The following is a 25052-nucleotide window of genomic DNA, read 5'->3' as shown; positions in this document are numbered from 1 at the left end:
CCCCCCCCCCCCCCCCCCGGCCCACGCAAATTTTTTTTTTTTGCTTTTAAGTTTTAAAAAAATGTCTTCGTACTCCCCCACACCACGAGGGGAGTGGTGTCTTTGATTTGTCTGGTTATTGGCAGTACCATCCTGATTTCAGATGCGCTCTCATGCCCATGAGTGACTTGCAAGAGGTTCTGTGATGACTATGTCGAATTCAGACGCTGCATCTCTTGTCGGACAGCTGAAAGAAAAGAACTTGCATTTATACAGTGCCTTTAACCACCTTAGGACATCCCAAAAGAAAATTACAGCCAATGAAGTACTATTTGAAGGATATTCGCTGTTGTACTGTAGGAAACACAGCAGCCAATCTGCACACAGCAAGATCCCACAAACAGCAAGAGTCAACCACATTGCTGTGGGTCTGGAGTCACATGTAGGCCAGACCGAGTAAGGATGGCAGATTTCCTTCCCCTAAAGGGCATTAATGAACCAAGTAGGTTTTTATGACATTGGCACTGAGATGAGCTTTCAATTGCAGATTTTTAATTAATTGATTTAAATTCCACCAGCTGCCAGGGCATTAGACTGGGCCTCTGGATTACTAGTCCAGTGACTTCAGACTACGCCAAGATGGCATAGTCTGTCATTGCAGCGTTCCCTCGGTATTGCACTGGGAGTGTTAGGCTGGATTTTGTGCTCATGTTTCTGGAGTGAGACTTAAAACCCACGACCTTCTGACTCAAAGTGCAACCCACTGAGCCAAAGCTGACTAAATTCACAAATCCTTGCAACCCTTCACACGTCCGACTGCAAGAGCATTTGCATGTGGCTCGGTGGGTAAGCGGACCATCTGGTGAGCTACTGGGTCTTGTAGACAAAGGGACACAAGCTCGATTCCTGGTCCGAGCGGACCAGAGCTGGTTTCTATAGTCAAGACAGTGTTTCCCAGTCTGGATCGTTACACAGCAGCCCTGCTTGGGAACTGCACAACATCGAGCTCATGAAGATCTGGACTGGCGGTGATGCCCCCTGTGGTTAAATAGCTGGCAGAGTCTCCATCGTCCAGTTTCAGCCATGAAGACTTGGGTGAGGTTGAAGAGAGCGCCCACCGCTCGTGGAGACTGACCCCAGGTGAATGTTGGTGCCTTCGGGTGGGTTAGTGGAAATGCAGCCACATCAATGCAGGGGAATGGCAGAAACATCCAAGGCACTGGAACGACACCACAGGAGGCCAATCGGCCCATTGTGCCTGTTCAGCCTTTTAAAAGAGCTATCCAATTAATTCCGTTCCACTGCCCTTGCTTCCTCACCCTGCAAAATTTTTCCTGGTCAAGTATTTATCCGATTCCCTTTTGAAAGTTACTATTGAATCTGCTTCCACTGCCCTTTCAGGCAGCGCGTTCCAGATTAGAACAACTCGCTGCGTTAAAAAAAAGAAGTTTCCTCAGATTGCCTTGGGCTCTTCTGCCAATTATATGAAAACCAGCCATGATCACTTTGGTAAAGCCCAGATAAATAGTAATATTTGTAAGTAATATTTACATTAAAAAGCAATGGCAGAAATAAAAATTTGGCCGTACAAGGAAACTGCTTTGTCTTGAGCAGTTGCTCATCATTGTAAAACCCGTGTGTTTTGAGGTTGGGTGCACTCCCTGGTCTGCATCGCAAGTATAGCTAAAGGACCAAAGGCGTCTCTTGGTCCACCTGCCCAGTTTCAGAGTTTAGAAACACTATACACCTCACTGCCCACGTTCCTCAATTGATGTTTTCACCAAACGCCTGCACAACTCCTTAAAATTAGGGATGTTATCAGAGTGGCCCCTTCCCCCCACCCCAACTCACACCCACCCAAACTGGAGACTGAGAGCACACCTTCAAATTCTGTCAGTCATTCACACAACAGCACCTACCTGCAATAATTTCATCCTTGACCTTCTGCAGTTCTTTCTTCACTCCCTCTAGCAGCTCCTGGAGAAAGAGACAGTGCACGTGAGAGAAAGAGACAGACACGACGTGCGCGAGGGACGGAGAACGGAGCGGTGCAAGTGAGAGGGAGGGACGCACAGGTAGACATGAAGGGTCACAGATCTGAAACGTTAACTCCGTTTCTCTCTCCACAGATGCTGCCAGACCTGTTGAGTATTTCCAGCACTTTTTGTTTTTATTTAGACATGGTGGTCCATAAGTCGGGTTGGAGGGAGTGGGGGGGGGGCTGGAGAGACAGACTGCGCAAGTCACAGTAAAAAGAAAGACGTTTATTTATATAGCACCTTTCACGACCTCAGGATGTCCCAAAGCAGTTTACAAGCAATGAAGTACTTTCTGAAGTGTAGTCGCTGTTGTAATGTAGGAAATGCAGCAGCCAAATTGTGCACAGCAAGCTCCCACAAACAGCAATGTGATACTGACCAGATAATCTGTTTAAGTGATGTAGATTGAGAGACGTATATTAGCCAAGATACCGGGGATAACTCCCCTGCTTTCTAAGAAATAGCCACGGTGGGTACTTTAATATCCACCCGAGGGGGCAGACGGGGCTTCGGTTTAACATCTCATCTGAAAGACTGCACCTTTGACAGTGCAACGCTCCCTCAGTACTGCACTGGGAGTGTCAGCCTAGATTTTTGTGCTCAAGTCTCTGGAGTGGGATTTGAACCCAGAACCTTCCGAGAAGAGACACAGGCACAAAAGCAAAATACTGCGGATGCTGGAAATAAAAACAAGAAATGCTGGAAATGCAGCTGCTCACAATGTGGTCTCCTCTACATTGGGGAGACCAAACGCAAACTGGGAGACCGCTTTGCGGAACACCTCCGCTCAGTCCGCAAGCAGGGCCCTGAGCTTCCGGTTGCTTGCCATTTCAACACTCCCCCCTGCTCTCATGCTCACATCTCTATCCTGGGCTTGCTGCAGTGTTCCAGTGAACATCAATGCAAGCTTGAGGAACAGCATCTCATTTACCGATTAGGCACACTGCCGGACTGAACATGGAGTTCAACAATTTCAGAGCATGACGGGCCCCCCATTTTACTTTTATTTTTAGTTATTTTTTCTTTTTTACATTTTTTTTGTATGTTTATTTCTTTTCACCTTATTTTGTTCAGTTTGCTTACCCACTTTTTTTTTCATGTTTGTGCTTGCTGCTGTTCAATCTTCAGTCCGTTAACACCCTATCTGTACTAATGCTTTGTCTTTCAACACACCATGAACATATTGTTTGCCTTTGCTCCACGACCTTCTGGTCAGCTATTCTGTGACCTTGTCCTATTTAAACCATCTCCTTTGTTATCTATTGCCCCACCCCCGCTTTACTTGCTTATAACCTTTGACATTTCTAATATTTGCCAATTCCGAAGAAGGGTCACTGACCCGAAACGTTAACTCTGCTTCTCTCTCCACAGATGCTGCCAGACCTGAGTATTTCCAGCATTTCATGTTTTTAAACTCCTGTCATTGTTCTCCAGTGGCCAGTCAGCATATCCCAAAGCAACATTAATACTAGCAAGAGTGCAGTTCCACAAACTCAGGACACTTGGACCACTAGGGTTGCCAAGAACACACCAAGCAAACGACAGCCGGAAGATCGATGATGGAAGAGTAAAGGGAATGGGTTCTCTGGAAAACTGAAGCGGAGTGGAAGAGCTTAGCAGTGGGCAGCACCTTGAAGGCGATTTGGTGAATGTGGAGACCACTGGGATGGAAGAGGATGACGAGGGGGGATTCCTGGTCATTCTGGAGTAGGGTGAGCGCACATGGGAAATGGGGAGGCCGACAGCGGGAGAGAGAAACGGAGAGACTTGGTCGGAAGTGCGGGTGGGAAAAAAGCAAACTCCAGGTAGCTGTGGACTTGTCTGTGGAAACCCAACGCCAGAGATGGAGGCTGAGAAGACCAGGGAGGGAAGGAAAGGGCCAGAGATGGAAAGGTGACAAATGAAGCGGGAAGTAGAAGTGCAGTCCATCAGATACTCCAGCCTGGAAGAGGCTGGCGGTACCTGTTTCATCCGATCGATGTCGCTATCATCCGAAGTTGCTTCATTGCTGCTGGGAGCTGACTTCACTCTGGAAAACAGGCACAAAATAAAACAAGATGAGGGCAGCTACATCACAGAGATTCGAGCATGGCAGTGATAACCTGCGCAAAATGCACACGGGGGCAGACAGCAGCAGCAGCAGCAGCAAACTCCACAGCTAGACGGAGAGAAGGTTGCCATGGAGATCAGCTCACTTACCCGAGCGGTCTCGGCCTTTAATGCAGCTGGGTTCAGACTCCGGTCGTTTTTTTGCCAACAAAACGTGGAAAATGGGCGTGAAGGAGGAACACAGAAGGAAGTGGATAGGGAGAGGAGCAACACTTTGTTTTTTGCAAACGTATCTGAAGTGAACTTGGGCAGTTGGCCTGGTTCCTGAGGCCTCTGGCTTCTGTGCAACACCCAAGTCATCACCAAATCAGCAACTGCGGTCAGAGGGCGTCTTAGGATGCGGGGATGAAGAAATACCACGACTGGTGCAACAGACACAAGCTCACAGCGTGGTCAGTATAGAGGAACTTTCAGCACTGAACTATCCCAATACCAAACCTCTGAGTACCTGAATGAGTTGCGTAGGAAAATGTTCCAGGGCGAGGTGATACCGGGAAATGAACCACAAGGTGTTGTCTCACTGCAGGAACATTTACCCAATAACTGCCTGTCTTTCCGGGTGCAAAAGCGGGCAAATGCATTCCTACTCTAACATCCGCAAACGTACATAGCCGAATCAGTCAGCTGCCTGAGGGGAACTGGACCAATGTCCGAGTCCCGAGTCCATGTACTGCGTCCAATTTGGTGGTGGTGGTGGTGGGGGGAGGTAGATGAATGGATGACAGTAAACTATGCCAGTCTCATGCGGTCCCTATAGTATCAAGCAAAGGCTTTGAGAAGGCTATTCAATTGCCTAGTGAGGGAAAAGTGAATAAGATTGAAAACTAGGGAGTGAGAGCGAGCGAGAGAGAGAGAGAACTTGCATTTTTCATGACCTCAGGACGTCCCAAAGTGCTTTACAGCCAATAAAATCATTTTGAATTGTAGTCACTGTTGTAATGTAGGAAACGCAGCAGACAATTTGTGCACAGCAAGCTCCCACAAACAGCAATTTGATAATGATCAGGTAATCTGTTTTAGTGATGTTGATATCGGGATAAATATTGGTCTGGTCACAGGGGAGAACTTCCCTGCTCTTGTTTTAAATAGTGGCCATGGGATCCTTCACACCTACCTGAGGGGGGGGGGGGGGCAGACGAGACCTTGACTTAACAGCTCATCTGAAAGACGGCACCTCTGACAGTGCACTCCCTCAGTACTGCACTGGGATTGTCAGCCTAGATCTTGTGTTTAAGTCTCTGGAATGACACTTGAAGCCACTCCCTTCTGACTCAGAGACCGATGTGTTACCCACTGAGCCATGAGTAACATGTAAATAAAGACACCCTGTATTTAAATAGCCTCAGCACTGTTGAAGCCACAGCCCAATGCCCCAAAGCTAAAAGCTGTTTTGTGCAGAAGCCTTTTTAGCAGCAAATGACACATCAATGGGGGTTAAAGGTTTGGGTGGGGGGGGGGGGGGGGTGGGGAAGCAGTGTGAGGAGTTTGGGGAGGGGGACTGATATCACATTCAGCCCGATATTCATTCTCACTAATCTGTTGATTGCAAAAAGTTGGACTGTTTTTAAAAAAAAAAAAAAGTACCTGCATTATAAACACAGCAATTATTTATAGTTTGTAAACTTTTACTCTGGCTGTTTCGGGACAGACGGGGCAAGAACGAGCAATGCCAAGGGTGGTGGGTGACCGCAGTGAAAGACCCATGAGGGAATTGTGATGGATATACCATTGTGGGACACACACAAATCCAGGCTCCCTCGTTACCAGTAGAGCCCGTGCCCTCAGCTCTGAATTCTGTCCCTCCATTCCAGTGATGGAATGACACCTCCGTTTACACTGTCCAGGGTGAGACACAGAGACGCCGAAGGCTTCTTGTTACCAGATGAAAGGAAACTGCCAGCTTGTCTCCTGCCCCACTGGGATAACAGACCGCTCGCCCCTTACCAGTGACCATTCTCACGTGTCAGCTCGAACAATGAGCAAAAGCCAAGCACCGCAGTCATGTAAATCGCTCAAAGTTCCCACATGATCTGGGGTTTTACTGGTCCATGATCAGGCAGCGCAGTGGTTATGTTACTGGACCACTAATCCAGAGGTCTGAACTAATTAATTCAGAGAACGGGAGTTCAAATCCCACTAGGGCAGTTAGAGAATTTGAAGAATTAGAGATTAAAAAAAAAAAAAATCTGGAAATAAAAATCTGGTACCAGTAAAAGTGACCGTGAAGCTGTTGGACTGTCGCAAAAGCCCAACTCGTTCACTAATGTCCTTTGGGTGCAAACTGGGGCTTTCGTCTGTGCAGCTGAGCTTCACAGCGGGCAGTGAGTTTATCAGGAGACACAGGAGCAGCTCATTCTTCATGACAGATATTGCAAAGACTATGCAATCATGGGAGGAAGTGATGATTGAAGAACCTGTTAAAAAGATTGTGCAAAATGTCCTCAAAAAACGTTTGGAAGTGGGTTAAAAAGAAAACACTCTGCGGCCTCCTTCATCAAAATTAATATGAGCAGATGACTAGAAACAGAGTGGATGGCCTAAAACAAAATGGATGACTGGGCGGATGGCCTAAAACACTTATCCCTTCCCCAGCTATTTAACCCTTGGTTGCAACACCCCATCGATGTGCCATTATCCAGCGAATTTCCGTCCTTTAAACGCTGAATACCTAGAATGAACCCCGCCAGGTGAACTGCTTGAAGAGTCTCCCGTCTTCAGCATGGAGTTGCCTCTGCAGAGTGAGAGCGAGAGGTCAAAACAAGAAAGTAAAAAACTGAGAAACAAAGTTGTCGCTACGGAGAGATGGGCAGCTTTGAATGGCTCCCAGTGCTGGATATTCTTGCTGGCCAAACCAGTTGGAAAAAGATGTAAACATCTGTTCAAAGAATAATCAGTTAGATAACAGAAAGCAAGGCACAAGAGGCCAATTGCCCATCAAACTCACCCCTTCCACAGACCCCTGACAATCCACTCAGACAGAACCTCCACCCAACCTGTTTGATCTCCCGAATGAAGGTTCCCCGACATTTGTCACTGTCCTTCAAATGTAAATCAAGCAAAACAGCGGAATATCTATTTAACTTCACTTCCTACATTCTTCATCACTGACGCCAGGTCCCATCACATTCCACACAGGATTCTATCAGATATAGTGGAGACAAGGTTAAACACAGGGCTCTACTATAAGGGGCAAGATGCAAATATCGCAGGTTCAAACTGATGTTTGTACAGTCAATCATTATGGCACAGGAGGCCCCCATCGGCCCATCAGGTTCATGCCAGCTCTCTGTAGAGCAATCCAATTATCAGTCCCATTACCCGCTCTATCCCCGTAGCCCTGCAAGTTTATGTCTCTCAAGTAGCCATCCAATTTTCTTTTGAAATCATTGATCGTCTCGGCTTCCACCACCCTCGTAGGCAGCGAGTTCCAGGTCATTACCACTCGCTGTATAAAAAAAGTGCTTCCTCACACCCTCCCCCATGCATCTCTTGCCCAAAATCCTAAATCTGTGTCCCCTAGTCCGTGTACAATCAGCTAATGGGAACAGCTTTTCTTTGCCTACCTTATCTAAACCTGTTCTTCATGTGAATAACTAGCCAAGTGTGAATGGGCTTTTGGGGTGAGGTATTGGAGGCAACACCTTAGGGATTATTTGAGACAGGGTTGGCTATTGTTGTAGGGAAGATAGGTCTGTAAGTTCTCTCTCGATTCATCCTTACAAGCTGAGGTATGGTCGTGTAGTGGTTACATTACTGCACGAAATCTTCGCGTAGACCACGGCAGTTTTGAGAATATCAATGCAGCTTTGAAAAAAATCTGGCAATAAAATGCTGGTGTCATATTGTTTTTGTTAAGTCTTCTGTGAAGCTCCTTGGGACATTTTACAATGTTTACTGCATTATATAAATGCAAATTGTTATTGTCGTAGGGGGTCATCAATATAAGATAGTCACTAATAAATCCAGTGAGGAATTCAGGAAAAACCTCTTTACCCAGAGAGAAGTGAAAATGTGGAACTCAGCACCACAGGGCATGGTTGAGGGAAATAGTATCGATACATTTAAGAGGAAGCTGGATAAACTATGACGGAGAAAGGAATAGAAGGATGTGCTGACAGGGGGAGACGAAGTCGGGTGGGAGGAGGAGCATGTGGAGTATAAACATCCCAGTTGATGACTGGATGGGTGCAGCTCCAACAAAATCGACACCATCCAGGACAAAGCAGCCCACTTGATTGGCACCCCATCCACCACCTTAAACATTCACTCTCTCCAGCATCAATAGTGGCAGCAGTGTGTACCATATGCAAGATGCACTGCAGCAACTTGACAAGGCTCCTTCAATAGCAACCTTCAAACCTGCGATCTCAGCCACCTAGAAGGCCAAGGGCAGCAGATGCAAAGGAACACCACCATCTGCAAGTTCCCCTCCAAGCCACACACCTTCCTGACTTGGAACGATATCACTGTTCCTTCACTGTCAATGGGTCAAAATCCTGGAACTCCCTTCCAAACAGCACTGTGGGCGTACCTAAACCACGTGCACTACAGCGGTTCAAGAAGGCAGCTCACCACCATCTTCTCAAGGACAATTAGGGATGGGCAATAAATGGATGGTCCCTAATAAATTAGGGATGGTCACTTGCCAGTGACGCCCATATCCCATGAATTAAAGGCCTGCTACCCGTCCCGAACCTGACGACATGTGTCGGGTTCGGATTGGGCCCCTCTTCCAGGTCTCGATTTTGGGCTCGGGTCGGGTCAGGCCGGACAGACACGGTAAGTGCTCTGCTGGTAAGTATTAAAATTAAAAAAAAAAAAAAAAAAAAAAAAACTTACCTGAGCTGGGAGTCCGGGTCGAAACAGAGTCTGCGCAGTGAGCGAGTAACATCACTATGATATCATCGCGCATGTGCTGCAGCGTCCTGGAGGTTCCGAGTCGGAATGCAAGTAAAGGGATGGTCAGCTCGGGTCGAGTCCGGGACAAAAATCGGAGGGACTCAGGTTTTTTTCCCTGACCTGAGCAGGCCTTTACCATGAATGAATTTTAAAAAAGGCCTGTTTCTGTGTTGTATACTCTAACTCCCCAAAGCCTAACACTGAAGCCACTCAACTGTATGAAAAACATGGGTAATTAAGGATAGACAATTAACGGTAACCCTGTCAGGGGCACTGAAACCCTGAGAATGAATTAAAAAAGGGAGCCTCAATCTATTTCCTAACCAGATATCCGGTTAACTTCATTTTAACTAAGAGGAGGGAGGAGTTTCCAAGCTAGTTAAGAGAGGTAACACAGAAAAACAGCCTTCACACAAAGAGTTGAGAGGAGGTGGAATGCATTGTCACAAAAGGACACACTTGCAAAATCCATTGAGGTGTTTAACTGAGAGGTAATTTGTTGGGAAATAAGATTAGGAATGGAAATGGAGAGCAAGGGATGGAGATTTTTAAAATAGAGCGCTGCCAGTATTCCTGTCACAATGTTTGAAAAGATAATTTGTGCTGTAATGGGCTGAAATGTTGTCCAACAATTTGAGCTAAAGATGCAAAGTCTAACAGGCTCCGTGGTGTGAAATAATCAGAAGGAACAGGAGGAGGCGATTTAGCTGCTTGAGCTCATTTCCTCCACGCAATTAGATCACGGCTGATCTGTGTCTCAACTCCATCTACCCGCCTTGCTTCCCTTACTACCTTCATCCAACTAAAATCTATCGCAGCTTTGAAATTTTTCATTGACCCCCCCCCCTATTAAAGCTGGAGGGTCAATCAGGACACTCTCTAATCTGTCACTGTAGATCTAATCTGTCATGATGTAACAAACCAGGAAATCCAAGTGCTTATTTTAACATGTGGCCCCCGAGCTGTGCAGGCTGCACAACATTAGACGCGCAGGACGTTGAGAGTCCTCTCTTTCAGTCTGCACAACTCATCCTCTCTCGCGATCAGATCACCACAAGTCAACCACCCCCACTCACTAAAATACTGGCCTCTTCATCAAACATCAACAGCCTTTGAAGTGTCACCGAACGCTAATATCTAGTTTAGGGGAGGATCAACGTGCCTTTCCGATCGTGTCAAAACCCCTCATTAGCTCACAGGTCTCGAGGCCAACTGTACATCACCAGCACAGAGCAGGCCTCAAACTCAAGGCCTACTGAGTCTTGGTGCGACACACTTAGCAACTGAGCTCACCAGAGGAGGCGATATCCCCTGCACGTGATGGTGACCCTTAATGCCCAAGAGTTTCTTACAACACAAGACCTAACATGGTCACTTTAAGCGGCTTTTCCCATCCAATGAGAGAGAGAGAGAGGATGGTGCGCCATTTTTTGTTGAATGGAGTTACCTCGCAATCATCCGAAGTGAGCCTTCACCTCAACATTTCAACGAGCAAGTGTGACACTCACCTGGAGACTGATGAACTGGGTTTTTCCCAAGGTCTCTTAACAGATTCTAAAAATGGACAACAACAAAAAAAAAAAAAAACACCTCACTTAAGCTGCTTTATCTGGCAAGGCTAAAGTCACCATGCAGTTCTCACTAAACGAGGGCAACAATTATCTTGAAATAATAATAGTTATTCTTGGCCATTAGCCTCAACATATGCAGCAAGATCACCTTGAAGTTGCCAACAGAAGCTCAAACTTCACACATCAGTAATCAGTGACATTAGGACAGTACGTAGTTAAATTCAAGAGTGGTTTTTTTTTAACAAAGTATAGAGTACTTGCTCATATATTCATCTTAGGAGAGACATGCTTCACAGAACTGAAGTGTGCAACTACCCAAAAAGTTTGATTTGAATTGATGGCTTTCGCGTTTTACAGTAGGCCTCCACCGCCCCACTCTGCTGCCTTGTAAACAAGGTTGCCAACCCTCCAGGAATTGCTGAGGAGTCTCCAGGATTTAACAATTAATCTCTTGGACACTGCTGCAAGCAAACGCCGGGAGGAAAACTGTAGGGGCATTAAAGAAACATGATCCTAATTTTCTAATTTTTTTTTTATAATAATAGAAGTATTGGAGATGGGAGATGGTGCAGTTGGAAGCAGGCGATGAAATGTCCAAGAGTTGGCAACCTTCATTGTAGACCTCTTGGGGTGATGTAGCAGAGGAGAGTCGTCAGTGGATCTCGGTCTTCGCTGTTCCCCAAATCATCACTTGGTGGCGCCCGAGAGCTACTTAGAGGCGACAATGTAGGTTCTCTCTATTTAGCCCCATTACATCCTTTAATCACAAACACAAGAAATAGGAGCAGGAGACCATTCAGCCCCTCGAGTCTGCTCCACCATTCAACATGATGGATGATCGTCTCCACTTCCCCGCCCTATCCCTCAACTCCCAAAAAAATCTCCATCTTTGTCTTGAATATACTGAGCACCCACAGCTCTACGGGGTAGAGAATTCCAAAGATTCACAACCCTCTGAATGAAGCAATTTCCCATGTCCGTCCTAGTCTTGCAACTGTGACCCCCTGTTCCAGATTCTCCTGCATGGGGAAACAGCATCCACCCTGTCAAGCCTTCTTAAGACACCTAAACCATCTTAAATCAATTAGGAATAAAAACAAGAAATGCTGGAACCACTCAGCAGGTCTGGCAGCATCTGTGAAAAGAGAAGCAGAGTTAACGTTTCAGGTCAATGACCCTTCTTCGGAACTGACCCGAAACGTTAACTCTGCTTCTCTTTCCACAGATGCTGCCAGACCTGCTGAGCGGTTCCAGCATTTCTTGTTTTTATTTCAGATTTCCAGCATCCGCAGTATTTTGCTTTTAATTAAATCAATTAGGTCTCTCCTTAGTCTTTGCCATTCAAGGGAATGCATAGAATTTATAGCACAATAACAGGCCCAATGGGTCTATACAGTCTCCCCACAAGCCTCTTCCCACCCTCTTCATCTAACCCTATTGCCAGATCCTTCTATTCCTTTCTCCCTCAGGTCCTTGCAGCTTCCCCTTAAATACACCTACACGATTCATCTCAACCGCTCCACGTAGCCTGTCCTTATAATTTAACTCTTTTAGCCCTGGCATCATTCTGGCAAGGTCACATTTACCAACTGAGCCACGACAGGAAAGGGCAATTTAAGGGGTGACAATTAGCTCGATTTGTTCGCCACACATGGATTTGAAGCTTACCACTGCTGTGGACACTTGGCACTTTGGTCCCCGTGTTGGTGTCTTCCTAGAAAAAAATAAGACAAATGGGTTAAGCACCAGAGGAATTCAACGCACAGCCCCCTACAGTACTGGAGGACTACAAGTCCACCAGTCTACACACACTTCTCAAAATACAACTTTTTTTTTTACAATTACTCATTGATTAGGTCTCCCTGCACCTCTCCAGCGGGCACCCCACAGCCATTACCATGCACTTGATGCAGCCACCAGACGCCTTGCACGAGGGGCACAAGAGCAACACCTTCCGGCGAGAGATTCTGGACGTGCCATCTCCAAGAAACACACAACATCCCATCATTCTAATGCACAAAGCGTGATTATAATCAGCTCACCCAGCTCCCCACCGTGTCAGACTGATCCTGCTACGCTCGGCCAAAATCACAGGATCGACTGTACGAGCTGAAACCGGTCAATACCGCTCTGCCAGAGCTTGGCGCAGTGATTGGACAGAGCCGCTACTGACCGAGCCCAACCCAGTGACTTACATTTGATTCTTCCTCTTTCTTTGGAGGTGGCTTATCGGTCACCTTCCGTCTGAATTAAAAAAGGAGACAAGAGTTCAGTGAACTGCAGTGCAGCTCTGTTGAGCACAAAACCAGCTTCCCCCACTCCCTGCCCCACCTCATGGCCAAGTACAGTCAACCGGCAACTCGGTCTCAGACTGGAAGGTCACAATTTCCACCACAGTGCTGAGTTAGCTTATGTCAGTGGCTGAATGCACCTTCACCCTCTTCATTGCCACATGGTCACCAGTCTCTTGGCATTACCACATGCTTTTGGCAAAGCTGGCACCATCACAAGATGCTGGATTTGGCCAGAGTGCCCAAGCTTGCAGTACAATCGCTGCTCCACACTCACCCCAACCTCCTTGCCATCCAATCTCACACATCAATGGTCAAAATCCAGGTCAACGCTCCCAGTGCAGTACTGAGGGAGTGCTGCACTGCCGGCGATGCCATCTTTTGGATGAGATGTTAAACTGAGGCCCCCACCTGCCCCTCTCAGGTCAATGTAAAAGATCCCACGGCACTATTTCGAAACAGAGCAGGGGAGCTCCCCCCAGTGTCCTGGCGAGTAATTACCCCTCCAGCAACATCACTGAAATATATTATCTGGTCACCATCACATTTCTGTACGTGGGAGGTTGCTGTATGCAATTTGACTGCCACGTTTCCTCCATCACAACAGTGACGACACTGCAAAAGTACTTGACTGGCTGTAAAACACTTTGGGACATCCCCAGGTTGTGAAAGGCGCTATATAAATGCTTCTCCACCCGAGTGTTGACAGTGTTCAAGAGATTGCAGCCGACAACCTCAGGGGAGAGGGCATGGGTTGGTTATGGGGAAGGAGTGGAGAACAATAACTGTGACGCATCTTCCACAGCTGAATGTCTCGAGAAAGAATCGTCATGTCTCCTCATAGCATCATACAGCCCACCCAGGAGGCCATTCAGCCCCTTACGGCCTGTACTGGCTACCCTAATCATTTCCACTTCGTCCCACAGCCCTACAAACCTTCCCCCTTTTAACAGTACATCCAATTCCCTTTTGAAAGTTACTATTGAATCTGCTTCCACCAGACTGTCGGGCAGTGCATTCCAGATCATAACTTGCTGCGTGAGAAAAGATTTCTCATCTCCCCTCTGGTTCTTTTGCCAATTATCTTAGATCTGTGCCCTCTGGTTACCGATACTCCTTGCTATTGGAAACCGTTTCTCCGTCCCACTCGAGCAAGACCCCTCGAAGTTCTGCAATTCCAATTTACTACCTTAAATCAGCAGGAACTTCTGGATAGGAAACCACAGCAACACCAAAAACAAAACCCAAAACCACACCCACGTAAGCCTGTGATGGGCTGGCACCTCTTGTCTGTATTACAACAATGCAGCTCTGCCATTTTACTAAGAGACATTTCTGGCTCGCGAGCGGTAAAGTCCTGACAGAAACGCGAAGCCTCACCTTACTGCAGGGCCTCAAGGCTCACCTTCTTGCCAACATGGCACTCATTTCCTCCATAAGTCCGCCTCCACCTCCGCCGCCTCCACTGCTTCTGTTGCCGTCACTCCTGGGGCTTGAGCTCCCACTCGAGCCGGCGTTCTCCTCAGCCTGGGAAGAAAGAGGCAGTCACGACACTGGAATCCATTAGAAGAGTAAACGCAGAAAGACAGACCTGCGTTTATTTAGCGCCTTTCATGACCTCAGGATGCCCCAAAACACTTTACAGTCAATTAAATACCTACAAAGTGCAGTCACTTCAACATAGATTAGCTGCTGCCTTGCCCTGCGCACAGCAAGATCCCACAAACAGCAATGTGATAACCACCAGATAATCTGACCGACCGATGTTGGTTGAGGGACAAGTATTGGTCAGGACACGGCGGAAAACTCTCCTGCTCTTCTTTGGCGCCCACCGGAGGGAGTAGACGGCTCATCTGAAAGATTGCTAAACCAACACCTAAAGCAGATCATCAGGTCATTATCTGCTGTCTTTGGGAGCTTGCTGTGTGCCTGTTTCTGACAGGTCGACTTGACTGTACTACTTTGGCTGGAAAGCGCTTTGGGATGTCCCTAGGTGCCAGAGATTTGCAAATCAATCTTTATTTATTTGACCAGGCCAGATTTGCACCCCTCCCGCCCTCCCCCCCCACCAACCCACCAGCCACCCCCGCCCGGAGACCGGCCACACCCCCACCCCCCGCAGCCATGATCACCCACCCTTGCCGTTTTCTTCAGCTTGGCAGCCTGCAGTGCTCCTGCAAGTCCCGCTCCGGAGCCGCCACTCAATGAGCTAGAGGAGGGTGGGAGTGGTGGTGGAGGTGGGGGCCCGCCCCCTGAAGGGGGAGGTGGGGGTCCAGGAGGTGGGGGTGGACCAGGCGGTGGTGGGGGTCCTGGCGGAGGTGGGGGTCCTGGGGCACCACCTCCAGGGGCCGGAGGGGCAGCCGGAGGTGCAGTCACTGCGAAGAGAGAAGGAAAGAAAAAGGGGTCAATAATGAGAGTCGACTGACAACCCACTAACAAATTTCAGCACAGAGGCTATTTGGCCCATCGTGCCTGTGCTGGCTCTCTTTTTAAAAAAAAATACTTTGAATTTTACAGCACAGCATTCGGCCCAGCTGGTCTAGGCTGGTGTTTATGATCCACTTGAACCTCCTCCCACCCCTCTTCATCTCACTCAAATCAACATAATTTATTCCTTTCTCTCGCGTGTTTATCCAGCTTCCCCTTAAATGTATGTCTGCTCAACCAGTCCCTGTGGTAGCAGGTTCCACATTCTCACCACTCTCTAGGTGAAGATGTTTTACTCATTCTTGGATGTCATTGGCAAGGCTGGCATTTACTGCCTATAGACAGCGCAGTTGTGCCTTCTTCCTGAACTGCTACAGTCTATGCGGTGAAGGCAGTGAAGTTGGGTAGGGAGTTCCAGGAATTTGACCCAGTTGGCAATGAAGGAACAGTGAGATATGCCCACATCAGGATGGCTCATGGTGCTGGTGTCGGTCTGTACCCGCTGCCCTTGTCCTTCTAGATGGTAGATGTTGCGGGTTTGGAGCCTTGGTGAGTTGCTGCAGTGCATCTTGTAGATGGTACACACTGCAAACAATTAGTTCTGCTTCCCCCCACAGCCTTGCAAATGTTTCCTTTTGAAGCATATATCCGATCCTCTTTTGAAAGTGCAATGTATGGACACAGAATGCCTTGAAAGACAACATTTGCATAATGCCCCTAGCATTTAAAGAAACACTCCCAATTCCTTTGACAATATCTAGGGGGAAACAGACACTGAAGTACGGAGAGATGACTGAAAGCTTGGTTAGAAATACTGGGTTTTGAAGTGGGAGAGAGAGAGATGGAGGGGTTGATGGAGAGAGCATCAAAGAGACAGAAAGGAGTTAACGAGGTTTAGACCTCGTTCAGTAAGAAACCCACAGATGTCCAGCTGCTTGCAAGATCAGTACATTAAATCCGCTTTCACTGACTTATGAGTTATATAACTCTCCTGAACACAGGGCTGTCACAAATCCAAAGAGGTAATCTACTTGTCATTCTAACCAAAGTACCAGCTTGGTTTGAATCACAAGGTCAATGGGTTTAAGTCCCACTTTGCAACTTCTTATTTTAGATGGACACTTCCATGATCTCGGTTTAAGAATGCACTTAGTTACCCACGAGCCCTTCAGTTCAAGCTGGCATTCTTGCCCCCCCAACTCCGCACATGACCCACCCTGTCCCCAAAAATCCTCACTTTTCCAGCGGCAAATTCAGAGGCCCCTCACCAGGTCCACCGAGATTATACCTATTCATAAACTGCCTGTGGGATCTGGGATCAGGGAATGTGCGATAGCAACAAGGATCAATGCACCAAAGTGTGAAGATTCAGTACACAGTTTCACTGCAGATGGAATAAACCCTAGAGTCAGGTAGAACAGTTTCCCGCTTCCATCGTACCTGCACTGCGTCTTTCCAGCTGTTCCCTCTCTTGCTGCTCCAGCCTCTGCTGCTGTTCCAGCTGCAGTCTGTACATCAGAGACACAGACACAATGTCAAGAAAACTATGGGCTGTTTTTTCTTCCCTCCCCCAGCATCCATGAGTGAGGTTGGACTATCCAACAGTCAAGTACAACTCCTTCCTTTTACCCCTTTTCAGGGCATCTGTATTGCCCTCAACATTATGGCACATTATGTTGCCTTGACTGACGGTGAGTGGGATATCTGACCCCTTGCTCTTCTTCCACCAGCCACTGGGTGATGTGTAAAGGTATCTCCTCAGGGCAACATGCCCTTAGAGGTTGCTTCCTGCGCCGGTGAGGGAGCACCTGGCCTTTGCTCTCCCAACCTCAAGTCAAGCGATTAACTAAAACCCCTGGATCCGGGAGATCGACACAACGGAAACCCTATGAGAGGCAACTTTTGGACCAGAGGCTTTGCTCAGTCTTCAGCTCCTGTGTAAAGGTGGAATCAGCACAAATTCCCCCTTTTTCAGTACTGCTGAGATCACCCTAGAACTGTTTGGATTGACTGTCTAACACGATTATGTGAAGAGCTACTGCGTTTACAAAAGCAGCTCCAGTTAGGAGCTTGCAACGTCTGAAAGCAGTGAGTCTGACACGACATACGGCACCTTATTAGTGCGTCGCTGTGCATACAAGAGTGGGGAGGGAGAGGCCCTGCACACAGTGGGGAGCAAGGCAGTGTGGAAGGGGTGCCACAAAAATGGTAGGCAAGTGCAGACAGATACAGGAATGCTGTACTCACTGACACAGCAAGGTGTAAAATACCAATTACTTTTTTCTCAATCTGGAAATGGAAAAGGGAAAGGGAACTCTGCTCGTTAAGGTGGCAGGAATGGGATCACCTGGTGCGTCTCTCTCTCTCCTCTCCAACCCCAGTGACAGCACCGACATTATTCCCACCCGAGTAATGTCTGCAACATTGGGACAAAATGGAAAACGAATTAGCGGACAGTTTGTCTGCCTTCCTGGTCAGAATGGTGCATTGTGTAGTAAGGAGCGGGGGGGGAAATGAAAACAGAGCAGTGAAAGGGGAGCAAAGTGAACACAGCAACATAACCTGATACTCACAGGAAATTCCAAGGGCTCTCCTTCACCACTGGGAATGCCATCATAAAGCCACACATTTTTTTTTTAAGGTTAGATCTCCTGGACAAGCAGGAATGATTCTGTCCACTTTGGCAAGCAGAATTATACAGGCTTTGCTTCTAAAAGCACCAAAGCTCACGAAAATGAAGACCTGGCTCTGCAGCCCGAGTCACAGGCCAGGGGAATAATAAGATTACACAATAAGCAGCCACTCGGCACAGATTGGGTGCTTGCAGGGGGTTTACAACTGGAGGATTTGAAGTACTGTGCGGGATTGGTCAGTCTTTCCGGATTTGTTTGTGGAAGCCCTCATTGCAAGACCGTGTGCTGCAGGATTAATCGCAGAATTAAGGTGCAGGCCCCAGACAGCCTAGGAGAAAGGCCAGACGTCACCACGTCCCCTCAAGAGGGTTAAGCACTGCTGGGGTATGGCACAGAACAGGAAGATCCCAGGCTCAAACAGTGAGTCAAGTTAGCCCTTGATGGCCCTGCATGCTAAGCAGAGCAGTGGGGACAGGGAAAAAAACGGGAGAGGATCGTTGTGGGGGCACAGGGACCACAGCATCCTTGAAGAGGGTAGATTTAAAGTAGAGCGGGGCCGTAGAATTAAATTTGGATCATTTTAGCTTGGAGAAAACACAGAGACGAAGGGCTCCTTCTGCGCTGTAAATCTTTCTAATGGATGGCCTGCATTCGAGCTCTGAACTTCCACAGTTCTACAGTAAACAGGAGGAGGTAGCTAGGCCTGCCGGGTGTGGAATAAGGTGCAGGAGGATGTTGGGTCATGTTTGGAGTGGCAGGGAACGAGAGAAATTGGGAACAGTTTTGTTTGGAACTCACTTGTGTTACAAACATTAAATTGCTGCTGTGAAACTCACCTGGGATGTGATCCAATTGGACTTTTTCATTTCATGGGTGAAAGCCTTGCAATGATAAATATCCAGGACATCGGAGTGTTAAATACAAGAATTTACCCTCGGAGTGGTGGAAATGGACTTCGGATAAAGTTAAGGGAAAGGGAACTTGGACTTTATGTTTAAAACGCAATAGGGTAATAGACCCACTTTAAGTTGCTGTCTGGCAGAGGTCACCTAGAGTTCAGGACATGGGATTTACGAAATGCTGGTGTTAGACCAGGCTCATGCGCTCCAGGCATGTTTACACAAGTGGACCCACCTCCTCTGCTGTTCCAGCTCTTCGGCTGTTGGTCCGTTATTCACCATTCGTGGGGCACCAGGTCCTGCAGTGGGAGGAAAAGGTCGAAGGGTTAATGTTTAGTTTAGAGATACAGCACTGAAACAGGCCCACCGAGTCTGTGCCGACCATCAACCACCCATTTATACTAATCCTATACTAATCCCATATTCCTACCACATCCCCACCTGTCCCTATATTTCCCTACCACCTACCTATACTAGGGGCAATTTATAATGGCCAATTTACCTACCAACCTGCAAGTCTTTTGGCTTGTGGGAGGAAACCGGAACACCCGGAGAAAACCCACGCAGACACAGGGAGAACTTGCAAACTCCACACAGGCAGTACCCAGAATTGAACCCGGGTCACTGGAGCTGTGAGGCTGTGGTGCTAACCACTGCGCCGCCCAAATTCACCGTGGATATTAACGATTTGTCATTAACATAGTAAACCGTCCCAAGTCGCTTCACAGGAGCGTTATCAGATAGAATCTGACACCGAGACACACAAGGAGATATTAGGACAGGCTTGGTCTGCGATGTATGTTTTAAGGAGCATCTTATAAGAGGATAGAGAGAGAGAGAGAGAGAGAGAGGTAGTGAGGAGGAGAGGTTATAGAGTCAGTCGTTACGGCAGGGGAGGTGACCATTCAGCCCATCAAGTCCATGCCGGCTCTGTAGAGCAATCCACTCAGTCCCATTCCCTCGTTCTATCCTTGTAGCTCTAGCTGTAGGAACGGAAATCCAGACCTTAGGGAACTAAAGGCACCAATGGCGGAATGATTAAAATCGGGGATGTGCAAGAAACCAGAATTGGAGGAGCACAGAGATTTGAGGGTTGTGTGGCTGGAGGAGGTCACAAAGATAGGGAGGGGTAAGGCCATGGAGGGATTTGAAAACAAGGATGAGGCCACTAAATGCCCTTCAGTGGCTGCACTTCAAATGCAAATCACAATTCCAAGAGGTCGGATAGGACAAATCTAAGTGGTGGAGCCCTGAAGTGCAGAACTCTCATATTTCCTCTAGTGGGCACCATTTACCACACTCAGAAGAACATTCCCTCCATAGTAATTGAGTCACCTCCCCAAAAAACTCCCGACTTTGCTGCCAATGCCCCTTTGGGTAGAGGAATGAATGGACAAAGGAGCAGATAGAAAACACACACAGACACACACACAGACACACACTCGTGCACAAAACCCCTGGGCAGGGGGCAATGTACTCCAAAAGTTGAAGCTCTTCCAAGGAGTCCCGTAACTTTCTAAGAGTTTTCTCCAAAAGCTGTGCCCGGTTGGGAGAGACTGCAAATTAGGGACGTTTCCAAGTGAACTTTAAATGTGTCAAATTTCAAGTGCTACCCTTCAGGGTGAAAGATCGACTTCTTTTGGTTTTCCCTTGCAAAAACCTCACCCCAGCGAAAATTCTAATTCAGAACATTAAGACAGAAAATTAAAAAACAGACACACAGGGAGACAGTCTCAACATTAACAGCTTGAAACTAAACTCAAAAGTAGACATCACACTGCAAGAATATTGTAACACGCTTTGGGGCAGCTGGAGGTCGTGAAAGGCTCTATAGGAACGCAAGTCTATCTTTCCAACAGGTAAATGCTGAGCCACACAGCCCAGGGCAGTCACACTTCTAAATCTTAACCAATGCAGAGTTTGAGCTCAGCTAACGGGTGGAGAGCAGGCGGGAATCAGAACATTTGAATGCTACCATCTAGAAGGGATTCCAGCTCCCAATTAAAAGCTGGACTTCATTTTAAGGTTTCTATCCCCTTGTTCTGGATTCCCCCACTCTGTCTGCCTTGTAAGATATTAGCAAAATCCACATTTATGGGATCTCGCTGTGCACGAAATGACTGCTGCTCCAAACGCAATTCCTGGCATTAAATGCCGAGAGGCATTTCTGAGAGATGACTAAACTTCCTGCGCTAGATTTGTCCTGGGCCGATTTGCCTCTACCGTGGCTCAACTTTATCCTCTATTTTTGCTGTATTTGAGCTGATACATGGTGCAACTCAGTGAGGGGGACCGTCCGCACCATTGTGGATTGCCAGTGTGCTTCAACTTTAAAAGGGCAACGCGTTATTGACGCTCAGCCTTCCTTCCCACCCCCCCCCCCCCCCCCCCAGGTGACGGAGGAGCGAGGGCTCCCTCCTTATGACACCTCGACACCACCCCCCCCGGCATAGTACGATTGCACATACCCACACTCGCCGTGCCCTCGAGTACCTCGAGGGCGTGATGCATCCCATTGGCAAATAGCGTGGCATCCTCCTTGCTCCCGAAGTTCAGCCCCCAGACCTGACGCAGGTCACGCCACTGGTGGAAGCTTGGCGTGGCCTGGTTATACTTGAGGCCTTTGATGATCGGACAGTTTATCACAACCTGGAAACAAACAAGGAAGATCAGGGTTGACCTACTGGGCCCCACGGGCTGCAGCTGATTAAAAGGGGTACACACCACGAACAAATCCCCGCACAAAGGCTGCATGGCTCAGAATCACGACTCACCTCAAGAATCTCAAATACTAAATATCATGAACCATTTCATCAAATCACAGAATGTTACAGCACAAAGGCCATTCACCCCCATTGTGCCTCTGCATGCTCTTTGAAAGCTTGCCAATTAGTTGCAATCTTCTTGCTCTTGCCCCGTAGACGTTCAAAATCATTCTTCTCAATATTTATTCAATTCTCTGTTGAATGTTACAGCTGAATCTCCACCAGCCTTTCAGGTTTTACCAAAGTGGAGATTCAGTGCCCCACAGCCAGTTTAATTCCCAATGGCCAGCCTACCATATCTGGGCCACAGTGTCAAGAGGGAGAGAGCAAACTTGCCCTCGAGAAGGTGGTGGCAAGCCATCTTTATGAATACAAATGAGCGGCTTGCTAGGCCATTTCAGAGGGCAGTTAAGAGTCAACCACATTGCTGTGGGTCTGAAGTCACATGTAGGCCAGACCAGGTATGGATGGCAGATTTCCTTCCCTGAAGGACATTCGTGTTTTTACGACAATCCAGTAGTTTCATGGTCACTATTACGGATAGTAGCTTTTTATTGCAGATTTATTTTGATTCAGCGAATTTAAATTCCACTGCTGTGATGGGATTTGAACTCATGTCTCTGGGATGATTAGTCTGGGACTCTGGATTACTGGCACAGCAATATAATCACTAAGCTTCAGTGGCTTGTGCTGCATCATGAGAGTAGCTGCACCACACAGACTGCAGCTGTTCAACAACAGCACTGAAACAGGCCATTCGGCCCAACTGGTCCATGCTGGTGTTTATGCTCCGCGGAGGAAATCTCCCACACTACTTCATCTCACCCTAACAGCACATCCTTCTATTCCCGTCTCAGTTATGTGCTTTTTGAGCTTCCTCTTAAATACATCCATACTGTCCACCTCAACCACTCCCATTATTCAAGAAGGGTAGCAGGGATAGACCAGGTAATTACAGGCCGGTGAGTCTAACATCAGTGGTTGGGAAACTATTGGAAAAAGTTCTGAGGGACAGGATTAATCTCCACTTGGACAGGCAGAGATTAATCAGGGATAGTCAGCATGGCTTTGTCAGGGGGAGATCGTGTCTAACTAACTTGATTGAATTTTTCAAGGCAGTAACTAGATGTGTAGATGAGGGTAATGCAGCTGATGTAGTCTACATGGACTTCAGTAAAGGTTTGGATAAGGTCCCGCATGGGAGATTGGTTAAGAAGGTAAGAGCCCATGGGATCCAGGGCAATTTGGCAAACTGGATCCAAAATTGGCTTAGTGGCAGGAGGCAGAGGGTGATGGTCAAGGGTTGTTTTTGCGAGTGGAAGCCTGTGACCAGTGGTGTACCACAGGGATCGGTGCTGGGACCCTTGCTGTTTGTAGTGTACATTAATGATTTAGGCATGAATGTAGGAGGTAGGATCAGTAAGTTCGCAGATGACACGAAAATTGGTGGTGTCGTAAATAGTGAGGAGGAAAGCCTTAGATTACAGGATGATATAGATGGGCTAGTAAGATGGACGGAGCAGTGGCAAATGGAATTTAATCCTGAGAAGTGTGAGGTAATGCATTTCGGGAGGACTAACAAGGCAAGGGAATAGATAATGGATGGTAGGACCCTAGGGAGTACAGAGGGTCAGAGGGACCTTGGCGTACTTGTCCATAGATCACTGAAGGCAGCAGCACAGGTAGATAAGGCGGTGAGGAAGGCATATGGGATACTTGCCTTTATTAGTTTCAGTTTTTTAGTTTTAGAGATACAGCACTGAAACAGGCCCTTCGGCCCACCGAGTCTGTGCCGCCCATCAACCACCCATTTATACTAATCCTACACTAACCCCATATACCTACCACATCCCCACCTGTCCCTATATTTCCCTACCACCTACCTATACTAGGGGCAATTTATAATGGCCAATTTACCTATAAACCTGCAAGTCTTTTTGGCTTGTGGGAGGAAACCAGAGCACCCGGAGAAAACCCACGCAGACACAGGGAGAACTTGCAAACTCCACACAGGCAGTACCCAGAATTGAACCCGGGTTGCTGGAGCTGTGAGGCTGCGGTGCTAACCACTGCGCCACTGTGCTGAGGCATAGAGTATAAGAGCAGGAAGGTTATGTTGGAACTGTATAAAATGCTAGTTAGGTCACAGCTGGAGTACTGTGTACAGTTCTGGGCACCACACTATAGGAAGGATGTGACTGCACTGGAGAGGGTGCAGAGGAGATTCACCAGGATGTTGCCTGGGCTGGAGCATTTCAGCTATGAAGAGAGACTGAAAAGGTTAGGGTTGTTTTCCTTAGAGCAGAGAGGGCTGAGGGGGGACCTGATTGAGGTATACAAAATTATGAGGGGCATTGATAGGTTAGATAGGAAGAAACCTTTTCAATTAGCGGAGGGGTCAATAACCAGGCAGCATAGATTTAAGCTAAGGGGCAGGAGGTTTAGAGAGGATTTGAGGAAAAATGTTTTCACCCAGAGGGTGGTTGGAATCTAGAACACACTGCCTGAAGGGGTGGTAGAGGCAGGAACCCTCAACATTTAAGATGAGCACTTGAAATGCCATAGCATACAAGGCTAGGGGCCAAGTGCTGGAAAATGGGATTAGAATAGTAAGGTGCTTGATGGCTGGCACAGACACAATGGGCCGAAGGGCCTGTTTCTGTGCTGTACTACTCTATGACTCTACGGTAGCAAGTTCCACATTCTCACCCGTCTCTGGAATTATTTCTTGCGTCTACACATTAACTCAATTAAATTGACCAAAAAAATAAATAAATAATCGCACCAGAACTAAAGCAGGTCTACGATAGGCATTTCCTGGCTTAACCCCAAATATGGGCGGCGATTAATGACTGCAACCCCAAACTCAGACCACTTACTGATGCGTCTTTATCTTTGGCCAAAGTGGCACCGACAGTGGGCCCCAGCCGACCCCTCGGGGCCCATGGACAGTGGGCCCCAACTGACCGCCTGCCCCATTACCTGCTGGTCCTGCTGGATTTTGCGGCCGACCACACGGAAGGTGTTGTTGCTGGAGTTGTGGAAGATGTGGACCCGGCTGAAGACTTGCGCCCCGGTGCCCGCCGGTACCCATTTCTTGTTGGCATCATCGTAGAGCATCACTGTGGCACGAGCTTGGCAGATACTTGTCTCACTGGAAGAGGGAAACATTCATGATCAGGGCGGCTAGGAGAGCAAGAGAGTGTTTTACATTTCCAAACTAAATCAAACCATCAAATCTCTGGTAAATCTTTTAAATCAGTTTTCTCGCCAGTCCCAGGAGACCTCATGGGTTTCAGGTGGGGTGGGGTGTGAACATATTGTGAAGCAGAATTGTGAATGGACGGACCGAACAGTTTTTTCCTGTCCATCACTGTTTGTACGCCAAGAGAAGAGAAGAGAAGAGGGGGGGGCAGAGAAGAGAAGAGAAGAGGGGGGGG

At 47.7% G+C, this 25052-nt stretch overlaps 1 protein-coding gene across 2 annotated transcripts in view; it reads right to left on the bottom strand.

The window, feature by feature from the left end:
* vaspb (vasodilator stimulated phosphoprotein b) overlaps nt 1-25052 on the bottom strand; it is an 81779-nt gene continuing 56727 nt past the window's right edge. The window contains exons 2-14 of one of the 2 annotated variants that reach the window (XM_068018981.1): nt 24595-24766; nt 21316-21496; nt 19083-19146; nt 16756-16823; nt 15025-15263; nt 14294-14415; nt 12793-12841; nt 12266-12311; nt 10535-10580; nt 6796-6858; nt 3981-4047; nt 1899-1956; nt 1-226 (exon numbers count right to left, since the gene is read on the bottom strand). In XM_068018981.1, coding sequence (XP_067875082.1) covers nt 189-226; nt 1899-1956; nt 3981-4047; nt 6796-6858; nt 10535-10580; nt 12266-12311; nt 12793-12841; nt 14294-14415; nt 15025-15263; nt 16756-16823; nt 19083-19146; nt 21316-21496; nt 24595-24766 — 1213 coding nt within the window. In that variant the 3' untranslated portion in view covers nt 1-188. The remainder of the gene's footprint in view (nt 227-1898; nt 1957-3980; nt 4048-6795; nt 6859-10534; nt 10581-12265; nt 12312-12792; nt 12842-14293; nt 14416-15024; nt 15264-16755; nt 16824-19082; nt 19147-21315; nt 21497-24594; nt 24767-25052) is intronic. The other variant, XM_068018983.1, reaches the window with a different exon arrangement.

The sequence above is a fragment of the Heterodontus francisci genome, chromosome 40, assembly GCF_036365525.1.
Source record: "Heterodontus francisci isolate sHetFra1 chromosome 40, sHetFra1.hap1, whole genome shotgun sequence".
In the NCBI taxonomy this organism is placed as follows: Eukaryota; Metazoa; Chordata; class Chondrichthyes; order Heterodontiformes; family Heterodontidae; genus Heterodontus; species Heterodontus francisci.
The sequence above is the reverse complement of the archived record's forward strand: the minus strand, read 5'-3'. Positions and strand labels throughout refer to the sequence as shown.